Source organism: Sinocyclocheilus anshuiensis, unplaced genomic scaffold, assembly GCF_001515605.1.
Source record: "Sinocyclocheilus anshuiensis isolate Anshui unplaced genomic scaffold, SAMN03320099.WGS_v1.1 scaffold293, whole genome shotgun sequence".
Classification (NCBI taxonomy): domain Eukaryota; kingdom Metazoa; phylum Chordata; class Actinopteri; order Cypriniformes; family Cyprinidae; genus Sinocyclocheilus; species Sinocyclocheilus anshuiensis.
This window is the reverse complement of record NW_015540858.1, coordinates 726075-740208: the sequence shown is the minus strand read 5'-3', so window position 1 is coordinate 740208 and position 14134 is coordinate 726075. Positions and strand designations below refer to the sequence as shown.

Sequence of the window (14134 nt, the reverse complement as noted above, 5' to 3'; positions counted from 1 at the left end):
AGCCACTTTTGTGTTCTTCTGTGCCACCTCTGTAGTACAAATTAACTTATTAATACGAATTTCATATGATTGGTAACTTATTTGTCTTATTCTACTTACTATATTTCAGGGGTTAAAGCAAAAAAAAATCATTTGACTGAATTTTTCTTCGACTGAACCCCATTCCTCAGCCATACCTGTCACTCTGTACCCTGCATATATTTCAGTCCAAGAAAATCCGTTCACATATGTCACATTTAAAGAAAAATATTTTGTTGTTTTATATGTGAACATATAACATAAATAAAATAAATTAAGTAATTAATATTGTAAGATTGGAAATGTATTTTCTTGCGCCTGAAATATATTTTAAAATGTATTTTGATATGTGAAGTTTGAAAGTAAATATATTTGAAATTTCAAAAATATATTACATTGTTTACCACATATATTCAGCATGTATTTAAAATATATTTTAGCCATAAAAAAATAAAAATATTTTAGCCATATGAGTTGAGAGCATCTGTAATGCAAATGTGATAGAATGAAATGTACATTTTAAAACAAGCTCTCTAAATGAACTCTCTCTTTCTCCTCAGGATGATGAATTGACTCACTTGTACACATTGATCCTGAATCCGGATCAGACGTATGAGGTGAAGATCGACAATGAGATGGTGGAGTCCGGCTCTCTGGAGGAGGACTGGGACTTCCTGCCCCCAAAGAAGATCAAGGACCCCGAAGCCAAGAAACCTGAGGACTGGGACGACCACGCCATGATCGACGACGAGACGGACACCAAACCTGAGGTTCGATTCTGTTTCCTATCACCTGTGAGGCATAGCTGGCTCGGTTTCATCTTTTAACACTGACTGTTTGATGTTGTCAGGACTGGGATAAGCCTGAGAATATTCCCGATCCTGATGCCAAGAAGCCAGACGACTGGGATGAGGATATGGACGGAGAGTGGGAACCTGCCATGATCCCAAACCCGGAGTACAAGGTACAGATTTACATGCTTGAAGATGCCTCAACAAGACGCGTTTCAGGCCTGTGATATTCATTTGTTGTTGCGTTTTGGTGCAGGGTGAGTGGAAACCCAAACAGATTGATAACCCCAACTACAAGGGCGTCTGGGTGCATCCTGAAATCGACAACCCTGAATACACTCCTGATGCCGAGATCTACAAATTCGACAACATTGGAGTCATTGGGCTGGATCTCTGGCAGGTAAGACGCCTTAGTGTTGCCATAAAATAGCCTTTCATTTCTTAATTATGAAAAGCCTACTAAATATATTAGTGGACTTCAGGAAGTATTAGCATATAGCAAATATTTTCAAAATATTTATTTATTTAATTAATTATTTATTATTTAACATAAAATAGCCTTCTATTTTTTAATTATGAAAATCCTACTAACGATATAAGTGCACCTCGGGAAGTATTAGCATATAGGAAATATTTTCAAAATTTTTATTTTATTTTTATTATCAATATTAACATAAAATTGCCTTATATTTCATAATTATGAAAACCCTACTAACTATATAAGTACACCTCAGGAAGCATTATAAAACTTGAAAAAATAATGCAATTCAGGAATACATGTCTATGATTTACTGAATATTAACAATATATTCACAGAGATTTTGACAAGCATTGTGAATATTGTGTTGATTGTAATGTGCTTTTTATTAGGCCAGTTCAGTTTTCTGAAAACTGGCAGCAGTTGATGTTAACTAGATTTTTATTGAATTTTAGTTCTTGGTTGAACATTTTCAGTCTATTTTGCAGCGATGACTATTTGATTGAAATGATGGTTCCTCTCACACCTTTAAGCCATTTCAGAGGAATTACTAAATATCAGGGTTATTAAAGTTAACTGAAACCATTCAAATTTGTTACTTGAAATAAAAGAAATGTTAACTGAAATGAAATAAATGTAATTATAAGCTATATAAAAAATAATAAAAACACAAAAAATTACTGAGACTTAAAATTATTTAAATATTAAAAAAATATTGATTTATTTATTTGATTTAGACATTCATTAATTTTATAATTTGTATTATTATTATTATTAATCTATATGATCCAGCCCTAATTATATCTGTACGTAGCAGTGTTATTTTAGTATTTTTAAGCAAGCAGTTTTTATTCGTATATTTAATGACTTTTTATTTTCATGTTTTTCATTTTAATTTTAGTTATAATAATTTTGTTGTGTGTTTTGTAGTATTTGAATTCGTTTTTGTTTATATGTCTATGTAGTTTTTATTAATTTTAATTCATTTTAGTTTGCTATTTTAGTACATCAAGTTAAACTACATGAAAATGAGAAATATTTTTAATATTTTATTTTATTTCAAGTAGCAATTTTTTTTATGGTTTTAGTTTAGTTTAGTTTGAGTTAATAATAATTTAGTTTGAGCTATAATAACCCTGGTGTGTGCTTGTAAACTCAATAGCAAGTTTGGAAAGAGGAAATCTATTTTAGAACTGGAAACATGACTGTTTGTCAGTATATGTCAAAGTTTGTGACGTTTCTCCTCACACTTAATGCAGTGTTTGCACTTTAAACCACTAAGAGGTGCTTTTCCCCCTCTATCAAATTCAGCTCATTGTGAGAAACACCACCATGTTTCTGTTTCTGTTTCATCACTCCAGGTGAAATCCGGCACTATATTTGACAACTTCCTCATCACAGACGACGTGAAGGAAGCTGAGGATTTCGGAAATGAAACGTGGGGTGCTACAAAGGTAAGAGTTTGATTTGAGCATCTTGCTGAACTAGTGGATATGCAATAAAAATGCTTTTTTAATGGTCTGTCTTGCCGCAGGGTCCCGAGAAGAAAATGAAGGAGGAACAGGATGAGAAGAAACGCAAAGAGGAGGAGGAGAAGAACAAGGAGCAGAGCACAGAAGCAGATGAGGGGGAGGAAGAGGAGGAGGATGAAGGCGAGGAGGAAGAGGACGAGACAGACGAGCCTCCAGAGGAGGAAGAAGACGATGCGCTTCCCAAAGACGAACTGTAACGCAGGAAGTAGATTACCGTTCACATTCCGTGGTTTCCAGGGAAACGACTGCAGTGCATTCATTCTAATTTGAGACGGCGATGATGTCGTGATGATGTCATACAGGGCAACAGGGCGACCGGAAGTTCTCAACCTATACGTTTAATTTGTGACCATTGAGCTTGAACGAGCCAGTTTTTTGTTATTGAAGAGTTTTCTGTACAGTACCAGGAGTCTGATATATTTGACATCTTTAATGCTGATCTATGATCAGTTTATTGTGCATTTCATGTTTGTAAAATCAATGCCCATATTAGTTCATGACGTTGGTGTTAGTTTGAAGGAACTAGACTAAATTAATAAAGTTTACTTGAATTACAGTTATGATTATGGAAGGCCGTTTTCACCACGGAATACAAAAAGAAAAAAGATAATCGCGACTTTGTAGCTCACAATTCAGACGACTTCATGTAATTCTCAGTTTATGTCTCACAATTGGGACTTTTGTCTCGGAGTTCCGAGGAAAACAATTAGAATTGTGAGATATAAACTCATAATACTGAGGAAAAAGTGTGAATTGTAAGATTTAAACTCAAAATTGTGAGATATAAAGTAAAAATTGAGATATGAACTCATAGCTCTGAGATAAAAGTATGAATTGTGAGAAGTCATATTTATCTTAATTTATTTATTTATTCTGTGGTGGAAAAAAAACAACTCAGAATTGCAAGCAAAAAGTCAGAAAACTGGGTTTATATCTCACAATTCTGATTTTTTTTTTGTGAGAAAGAAGTCTGAACTGTGACATAAAAAGTCACAATTACATTTTTATTTGGGTTTTTTCCCGTAGTGGAAACGGACTTCCATATACAGTAAAGAATGTTACTGGGAGGTTACACGGTTGTTTCTCCGCATTGCAGAAATGTGATGAGCAACGAAACTGAATAGTGGAGGATGGTGATTTTCGCCCTATTGTTATTAATAAGAGATTAATCAGATCACAGGCTGGGTTTCAAACTATAGTCCTCATTTCTGAAACATGAGCAGAACAAAATCATTTTTGCGTAAATTGTTGCAGGAAAACGTATAATGATTTACGCAAATTCATTCTGCTTGTGTTTCATCAATGAGGGCTGATGAATGTTTGTACTGTAGTGCAAAAGAAAATTACAATGACATAATGTTCCTTTGGCACTGATGATTTAGTTTTGTTCTGTTACCGCAGTATATATGCTGTGGTGGTTATTATATTAATCTCCTAAACAAGATATTCAGTAAAACTCCTTTTATTTTCCAGCTCTATTTATTACAAATGTCTTGCAGTTTGAGTTTGTTTTAGCTTTCAGATGATCAGTGGCGGTAGCATTTGTGATGTTCAGTTTGTAGCTGATGTAATTCTTTTTTTAAATAATCTTTTGTTACTTGAAAATAAATGAGCTACGATAAGGGATGTGGTAATATTTGCAGAGATGTCAAGGCTGCATTAAAATACACACTGTGAACTAAATCCCAAATGTTCAAATTGGATTAGTACTGAAAATCCTGTTTAGTGACATTAAACCACCTTTTTACATGTTGAGAGTTGTAAGTAATGCCAAAGTTTTAATAAATAACTTTATTGTACATGCAGTTGTAATATTTTGTGAGTTTGAGCACATCACGGTTTCATGATCAGAGCTTTATACTGTTTATTTATACTAATTCAATTCAGGTTGGTTATTACACCAAAAGAACAGATGAAGATATCTGAACATTTGTCCATGTTTACACATTACACATTTCCCATTCGTTTTCATTAATTAATCATTTCTCTAGAATGTTAATCATCATCTGCAGCTTTAGTCACATGCATCTGAATACATATTTGGAGTAATACTCACTTTTGTGTGGTTTGGTCGATAAGTTTGTATTTGCAACATGAAAGCTGGTCCACAAAAATTAATTGCACAAAAAAAAAACTAGATCCCTGATAAGAAAGTTTTCCAGTCTCAAACTCCTGTAAGAAGCTTTAAAGTAGTGCAGGTGGTTGATATCTGTATATAGACTGCATGATTTGTGTAAATCTCACTGAAGATATTGCACCGACATTATTCAATAATTATTTTCATAATTTTAACCGCTCAAAAGCTTGTAAACAAGCAGTTAGAGACGAATGCATGTTTCGGTTGTTTCTGGGAGTTGCTTGCATTATTTTCACCACATATGTTTTCTATAATGGAAAAGCTGATTTATATTACATCATTTTTTTCTAGATGTCATGACATTTACAAATCTGGTACACAAGGTGGAGACATTTTACAGTAGAATACCGACTATGTACCGTAAAACCAAAAATTATTCAGACACTTTGACATGACCATGTTTTGCTTAAGTGTTATCTGACACTATCAAGATCAATTTGTTCTGACACAGTTTAACTCTTAGTTCTTGTCATATTTTATTACCATTTTCTAAACTGTAGAGAATAAACTATATACTATAAATATATACTATATAACTATATACTATATACTAATAAACTATATAATTTGTTCCTGTGGCTCAGAGGTAGAGCATTGTGTTAGCAGCACAAAGGTCTTGGGTTCAATTCCCGGGGAACACACATACTGATAAAAAATGTATAGCCTGAATGCACTGTAAGTCGCGTCTGCTAAATGCATAAATTAAATTACATTTAATAAACTGTGATAATGTGTGCAATGTTGAAGCTGTATTTCTTTAGACTATGGACTCAGAGGAACTGTAGATACATGATATTTTTCTTTTCTGTTTTCCTTTTCTTTACTTTACTACAGTAAATTTATCACACATTCTCCCATAACAGTTTTACATAGGCTATATCATTTATAATAATTATAAATTATTACATATATAATATAGAATTTAAAACGAATAATTTTCTAGATATTTTCTGTTCTGCATTATGTTTTACATGCGTTTTACCTGATTTTGCATTTTAGATTAATAATATAAATAATTATGAACTGTGTTTAAATATTTGCCCACATCCGTACGTTTGTTTCAGAATAACTTAGTAGGGCCAAGACTTAAGAATACGGAAAGGAAAAATTGAAATCGCATCATATGACCCCTTTAATGAAATAGTAACTCGCTCGTTCATATTTGACATTGCGCGTCCACGAGACAGACCCCTGTGCGTGCGCGTGCTCGTGAATCAGGAAACATGGCGGCGCTCACGTCACTCGGTCAGGTAATGACTTTAAAAGTTTGATTAAAACTAAACTGTAATGTACATTTTGGAAGGATTTATCTAACTCGTGTTCTCTGGTTGTAGAAAATGCTGTTATGTCTTGTTTAAAAGTGCAAACGCGCGGAGATTGGGCTCTCCGGTGAAGCGGGCGCAGTTCTCTGTTGTTGTTAGCGATTATGTGTTAGGTATTTTTTCAGTTTTGCCTCGTTATGTATTGTAATGACGGCTAATAATTGATTTCTGACTGATTTGCGATTTCAAGGTCGCTGTTTTGCAACTTTTTGACTCTCTTTATGTCGTGACAGCTGTTTGTGTAGCACCATGGCGAAACTGATCAGAGTTATTTATGTGATTCCTGTCACCGAATTGTTCAGAATATTGTTCAGAAACATTATTCTGATTTTGTCCGATGTATTATGTCAGCACACCGTTTGTCTGCATTGTCTTTAACGAGAGAAACCAACGTTTTCATCCTGTGACGTCATCGATGCCCACTGCATTACTGTAATATCAAACAATAATCATTCATAGTTTACATGATGGTGGGATTTATTGTGAAATCATATGACTGAATCGTCAGTGTGAATAATAAAAATTGCAAACAAAATCTATATGAAAACATTAGGAAGGAAATGTACTTAACTTTTGTGAAAATAATGAAAAAAATATTTATGATACTACAAAAAAAAAAAAGTATTTTTTTCCCCCTATGGCCCAGACATATTTTTGATATTTAACTGATACTTGTTTTTTATTATACTGGTAACACTTTACAGTAAAGTCCTATTAGTTTAATGTAAGTTAATGCATTAACCAACAATCAGCAGTACAGTATTTCTCAGTCTTTCTTAATGTTAGTTATTAAGATACAGCTGTTAATTATTAGTTCATGTTAGCTAAAAGCCAATAAATAATGTTAACAGATACAACTTTTGATTTTAATAGTGTTTGAAATTATCGCAGATTAATATATGCTTTAGAAGTCTTTTTCTTTGTTGATTAATCATGTTGGAACCTTACTGTAAAGTGTTACCATTATATTTAGAATTTTACTGTTCTTTTTTTTTATACATTTTCTTTCCTATGTATGCAGTTATCAAGTGGAAACCCTGCATATGAGAGCTTCTACAGACAGGTAAATTACCAGTGCTGTTTAAAATGGAATAAACCCTGATATTATAAGCTAGTATAATATCAATATATTGGCTGATACTGATCTTTAGTTCTGCCATTATAAGTGACGCTGATGGCCTGTCGTCTTTGTTGCAGGTGGATCCGGGAAACACTGGGAAAGTGGGCGCCGCAGAAGCTGCTCAGTTCTTGAAGAAATCAGGGCTTTCGGACAGCACATTGGGTCAGGTGAGAGTGAATAATCCCATCACTGAACATCTGAAAGCCTTGAGATGCAGCGCTGGAGCTGTTGGCAGAAAATGACTGTGTTTTGCCTCTCTTTACAGATCTGGGATCTGTCAGACCCTGAGAGAAAAGGTTACTTGGATAAAAAGGTCAGAATAGGCCTTTACACAATTAGATAACTTTCCATTATGATCTTTGACATCTTGATATCATTTATATCATCTCTTCATTTAATTATTAAATCTTGTTTGTACAGTTTCACCATTGTGTTTGATGGAAAGTTAAAAGTACCACATTTATTAGTCTGACTGAGCCAGATTTTGGTCTAAAAAGCTACAGCGCGTCAAAATAACAGTTCGGTTTTACTTTGTAAAATAGAATGTACTTCTCAAAGTAATAATAATACAATTTATTGAAATATAATTTTAAGGAATATCACACATTTTTTATCAATGTTTTAATTTAAACCGTAAACCTTGATTGTGCAGCGCTTTGTCTGCCAAAAAATAAAAGGAATTGTTACATTTTAATCTGATTACATTTTAAAGATTAATTAATTTGTTAAAGTGTTCTGCGATCATTTGATTACCATCTTTTTTTCATAAATTTGTATTCAATCATAAATCACAGAATCAAATTAAAACAGACACAGAGTTTCAGAAAAAATAAACATTTCATAGAGCCCTATTATTGTTAAAATTTTAATAAATGTAAAAATTGAACACTGGTACACAGAATGTGGGGAAAAATAATCAGTCCACTCGTACATATATGGGAAAATTGTAATGTTCAATATATCACTATAGAAATGGAAGCATTAGCTAAATTAAAAAGCCCCTTAAAACATAAATTATTTAAATTTGTAAGAAATAAACAATATTTTATAGCCAAATTTGTCTTATTAGTTTCATTCAGTTCATAAATTCAGTTCTCAGATGCATTCTGAGTTCAGTGTTAGTTTATTGTAATTGAGATACTATTATATTTTTATTAATATTTTGAATTAGTTTTTATATTTTCTGATTTTATTTGAATTAATTTTAAAGTTTTAGTAATTTTGTTGTGCATTTAAAAAATTTTTTTTTTATTTCATTTATTATTTCTTTTTAGTTATTTTAGTACATCAAGTTAAACTAAATGAAAATGTTGCTTTGGCAGCTAGCTGAAATAAAATAAGTTTAATGTTTTTTTTTTAATTAAAAATGTTGTTAAAATGTAATTTATTTCAAGTTACGAAAGTTTATTTTAATTTTCTAATTTTAATTATTTAAAAATGTTTTTCTTTTTTTCTTTTAGCTTTAATGAACTGTAATAACCTTGGTTTAACTGCCATCTCTATTAAGGGTTTCTTCTCTGCTCTGAGGCTGGTGGCTTCTGCTCAAGGAGGAAGTGATGTCAGTCTAAACAGTCTAAGCCAGAACATCTCTGCACCCATCCCTAAATTTGTGAGTATTGCCACTTTAGATACCTGAGCTGAAAATTCAACGATCCACATATGTTTATCTGTAGGTTTTATCCGAATAACATGTGTATAAATTAGGGATGTCAATTTTTTTAAATTCAAAGTTTAAATTAACGATCAATTAATCGATTAATCGTTAACCTTAATTTCTATTTTAATGTACTTTTAAAGTTTAAATCACATTAAAAGCTTAATTTGTACATTATGAATGAATGATGACGCATTTATATACCGTCACCGTCACTCACAGCGGCTCGCACGTGTTTTGCGCATGAGCCGCACGCAGACCAAAATTAAACGACTTAATCGACCATCGATAGCTTTAATCGATTGCATCTCTTATCGACAATTAATCGATCGTCAATTAATCGTTGACATCCCTAGTATAAATAAAGATGTGGTGAAATGGTGCTTTGTAAATAACACTTGTGTGTCACATGCTTAAAATATCTCAAATCACTGTCAACCTGTTGAACACGATAGCTGATGTTGACAGTTAATCGCTTGTGTTTGCATGCTGATTTGTAAGTTGTTTGGGTTAAAAGCATCTGTTAAAGCAAATACATGTAAATGTCCATGATGCCGTGTGTGTTTTCCAGAGAGACGCCGGCAGCCCGTCCCTGAACATCACAACCTTTGTTGCTGATTCCAGCTGGACAATAAAGGTACAGAATTACTGGAGTAAAATCAGATTTGTAATGAAAAACTTATTTTCTCACCACACGTTGTCTCTTTTCCATTGTGCTTGGTTTCACCAGCCGGAGGATAAAGCAAAGTATGATGGGATATTTGAGAGTCTGTCTCCGATTGGTGGGCTGCTGTCAGGTGATAAAGTGAAACCAGTCCTAATGAACTCAAACCTGCCTCTTGATGTGCTTGGAAAGGTGAATGTCTGCTTTACTATATAGGAGGCTCACACTGATATAGACACTTTAGACCAATAGCCACTTAGATTTTACTGATATTTTCCTGATATTCGAAGAAATTGTTATTTTATTAAGCATTATATTAAAAAATCCTGAAAAATAAAATGCATGACAGTTTTAACAAAAATATGAAGCAGCACAACTGTTTTCAGCATTAATAATAATGAAAATTGTTTCTTGAGCAGCAAATCAGCATATTAGAATGATTTCTGAAGATCATGTGACACTGAAGACTGGAGTAATGATGCTGAAAATTCAGCTTTGATCACAGAAATAAATTACATTTTGACAGATATTCACATAGAAAAGAGTTATTTTAAATTGTAATAATATTTCACTGTATTACTGTTTTTACTGTATTTTTGGTCAAATAAATGCAGCCTTGATGAGAGGAAGATACTTTTTTTTTTTAAAACTTAAAACTTGCTGACCACACATTTTTGAATGCTAGTGTATACAGTATATGTAAAATGTTGCTAATATTTGACTTACTTTATACTAGTATAGTTTAGACTTTTAGTATATTCATAAATGAACTTCATGATTACATAAATGTTTTTTTTTTTACTCTTTCTGTGTTTTGTAGATTTGGGATCTCAGTGACATTGACAAAGATGGACACTTGGATAAAGATGAGTTTTCAGTGGTGAGTCAAACAAAATAGCATGTGCTTTTATTAGTAGATTATTAGTAGTTTATGGTTGATGTGATCAAACCTCTAACACTAAGTATTAAAGTTCAGAGTGTGTCGTCCTGCAGCGTTTGTGCTCCACGAATGATTCCTCAAATCATGGGTCTTGTTACTTTTAATGTTTAATGTTATTGACACTGTTCAATGTGTAATATATGTGACCCTGCAGCACAAAAGCAGTCTTAAGTCGCTGGGGTATATTTGTAGCAATAGCCAAAAATACATTGTATGGGTCAAAATTATCGATTTTTCTTTTATGCCAAAAATCATTAGGATATTAAGTAAAAATCATGTTCCATGAAGATATTTTGTAAATTTCCTACCGTAAATATAGCAAAACTTCAGTTTTGATTAGTAATATGCATTGCTAAGGACTTTATTTGGACAAATTTAAAGGCGATTTTCTCAGTATTTAGATTTTTTGCACCCTCAGATTCCATAACAAACCATACATCAATAGAAAGCTTATTTATTGAGCGTTCGGATGATGCATAAATCTCAATTTTGAAAAATGGACACTTAAGTCTGGTTTTGTGGTCCAGGGTCACATATATGTCAAAATAGATTCAAGTCTTAAGTATTTGTGGATGTTATCATCAGTGACAGGAGGAAACAAGAAAAATCAGGAAGAGAAATCCCAACACTCATTTTGTCAACTGTCACATCTTTTTGCAGGTGATGCACCTGGTTTATGCAGCCCGAGAGAAGGAGCCTGTGCCATCCACCCTCCCCACCGCTCTCATCCCTCCATCCAAGCGGAAGAAGATCGCAGGCGCTCTTCCGGGATCAGTTCCTGTTCTTCCCTCTAGTCCGTTCTTCCTGAAGGAGAACCTGAGGCCGACGCCAGCGCCTTCCAAGAGTTCTTTGGGTAGCAGCACAAATCTGTCTCCATCGAGCTCGTTCAAGCGCTCCACCCCGACACCACCGCAGCCTCAAACACACACACAGGTGAACACCACAGCAGTCGTGCTGCATGTAAACCTGTCAGTCTTGATCTAACACTCATAATACCAGTCCAGCCACATTCTTATCAGCTCCTGGAGCTCTAGTCTTCATGTTTACAGAGTTTATTGCAAAATAATGCACAGATTTTTTCTGTGTTTCTGCTTGATTTTCTACGTTGATTGGAAGCCATAAACAACCTACAGTTCTTTGTCCAAGTAATGCAGTTCATTATTAGTTACTCAATGCCTAACATATACGGAACCCATGATATTCTCTCATATATTCTCATTCAAATGCCTTTCATTGTAAACTTCATGAGCAGCCAGATAGCAAAAGAGATTGAACAATTTGAGGTTCATGGACTGTGAAGTTTTTGCCATTTGTGGAAAAGTATGCATGCATTCTGAAAGGAATATCAGTGTACTTTATTTACTATTAAATTAATAGTATGTGAAGTAGCATGCAAACTTCATTGATGTCACATGGTGTAGCTATTTTGCATATTTATTGTAATGAGTGATGTTGTGTATTATAAGAGACGGTCTACACGTATAAAAAGCAATCAGAGGAATTATAATACTAAATATCAGAGTAATTATCAAAAAAATAAAAATAAAGCTAAAATCAAATATAAATATTAGATGAAAAACTTTTCTAGTTTTAGTTTAGTTTAACTTCAAGCACCAAAATTACTAACTGGAAATGAACTGAAGCTTAAATTTAAAATAAAAATGAATTAAACCTATATATTAATTAATAAAAAATAATAATGAAAGCACTAATTACTAAAAATTTAAGTAAAATAAAAATGAAAACTGAAAGTATAAAAACAATCTAATTCAAAATATTCATAAAAATATATAGTAATATATAAATAATACTAAAATTACACTGCTCAGAATGATTTCTGCATGTGCCATTTTTGCATAAAATTCAACAAGATTTTTAAACTACATCAACAAATTAATGAATAAAGAATGTGCATCTGTTTTTTTGTTTTTATTCCATTTATGACGGTGCTGTAAATTAAATTGTTATATATTCTATTGCTATTGTACAATACTACACTATTTTGTACATGCAACGTAGATTTAGTTTTATTGTAAATAAAAAACAAACAATTTTATTAATTATAGCAAATTTACCCTCAATACAGATGCTGCATCCATTGCATCCGACATGTTTTTTCACTGACACGCCCCCAACTCATGGCTTACATGCGGTTATGTGCATAAATGCGATCTTTCTGACATTGTGGGAAAAAGTATCTCCGTGTGCTCTGCAAATTTTGGCTGATGCATATAGAAAATTCACATAGTATGCACATATGAGTTGTATGCTATTCCAGACATTCCCAATATTTGTCTTAGCAGCCATCCTCTGATCTCTGGGTGGTGCCAGCGGAAGACCGAGAGCAGTACGAGGAGATCTTTGATCTGGCAGACTCTGATTTTGATGGGATGGTTGGAGGAGGTGAAGTGAAGGATATCTTCATGAACTCTCGGCTGCCTCAGAGCGTCCTGGCACACATATGGTGAGGCAGTCAAGTTTGGATTAAAGAGTAAAATGCAATCTTATTCCTAAAGTCACCCACAGCCTTTTTAAAACTATCCTTGAATTTGCAAGACAGTAGGATTTATGATTATGTTACACATAATTTTTCTTTCACACTCGTGCTCATAGAAGCATTGTTTTCTGTTGTTTTGGTCTGCAGGTCGCTGGCAGACACTCAGCATACCGGCAAACTCACCAAGGAGCAGTTCTGTCTGGCAATGCACCTGATTCAGGAGAAAGCGAAAGGAGTGGATCTTCCTCAGAGTCTGACCCCTGACATGATACCACCGTCAGAGAGAGGAGCCGCCGGCACACCGGTGAGAAGACAACATGCATGCACACATGCATTTCATGCATCCTGTCACGATCAAAAGCAGGCTCCCTTTAGCCTTAAGGACTCGTCATTTATGATAATGTTTTGGTAACTCTTTACAATAAGGTCCCATAATTTTTTAATAGGATATAGAGCTGTGCAATTAATTGAAATGCAGTTTCAATTTTGATTTCGGCCTCCAATGATTATGAAAACACAATAATCAAGAAAATACAATTATTAATGTGCCCTATTCCGCCCCCTTTCCAGCGGTGCGCCTTCATTCCTCCATAAAAGCCCAATTTCACGTGCAAATCAGTAAAATCATGTATCGTGACTTTTGCAAAATGGGATGTGCTTGACTTATTAAAGTTGATTATATTTATTCATGTTTCTAAAAGCGTGAAAGAGAACTTGCGCTGTACCTCAGGAGGATTTCTGTGAATGCGCTCCGAGACGGAACAGAACATGGACGAGTAAAGTGAATGTTTAGCTTTAGTGTGCACCTAAACGGTCAAATACATGCAAAAATGTGTCAAAATGCGGCGCTTGGTGATTATTCATATAAACCCTTGTCGGTTATGTCTTAAGTGAATGTAAACAGTTGAGAATAAGAATGCTTATGTAACAGTAAATTGGATCCATGTGGCTCTTAAAGTGACCGCAGCCTAATATTCCTGC

At 33.7% G+C, this 14134-nt stretch overlaps 2 protein-coding genes across 3 annotated transcripts in view; both read left to right on the top strand.

Annotated features, from left to right (window-relative positions):
- calr3b (calreticulin 3b) overlaps nt 1-4618 on the top strand; it is a 7232-nt gene extending 2614 nt beyond the window's left edge. Inside the window, exons 5-9 of the mRNA XM_016485399.1 lie at nt 579-788; nt 869-982; nt 1066-1209; nt 2649-2741; nt 2822-4618. Coding sequence (XP_016340885.1) covers nt 579-788; nt 869-982; nt 1066-1209; nt 2649-2741; nt 2822-3016 — 756 coding nt within the window. The 3' untranslated portion in view covers nt 3017-4618. The remainder of the gene's footprint in view (nt 1-578; nt 789-868; nt 983-1065; nt 1210-2648; nt 2742-2821) is intronic.
- Nucleotides 4619-6136: 1518 nt separating this feature from the next.
- LOC107687911 (epidermal growth factor receptor substrate 15-like 1) overlaps nt 6137-14134 on the top strand; it is an 11288-nt gene continuing 3290 nt past the window's right edge. Inside the window, exons 1-11 of one of the 2 annotated variants that reach the window (XM_016485398.1) lie at nt 6137-6206; nt 7300-7341; nt 7476-7565; nt 7664-7711; nt 8906-9007; nt 9624-9689; nt 9783-9908; nt 10537-10596; nt 11317-11589; nt 12960-13120; nt 13301-13457. In XM_016485398.1, coding sequence (XP_016340884.1) covers nt 6180-6206; nt 7300-7341; nt 7476-7565; nt 7664-7711; nt 8906-9007; nt 9624-9689; nt 9783-9908; nt 10537-10596; nt 11317-11589; nt 12960-13120; nt 13301-13457 — 1152 coding nt within the window. In that variant the 5' untranslated portion in view covers nt 6137-6179. Of the gene's footprint in view, nt 6207-7299; nt 7342-7475; nt 7566-7663; nt 7712-8905; nt 9008-9623; nt 9690-9782; nt 9909-10536; nt 10597-11316; nt 11590-12956; nt 13121-13300; nt 13458-14134 lie in introns of both variants that reach the window. The other variant, XM_016485397.1, reaches the window with a different exon arrangement.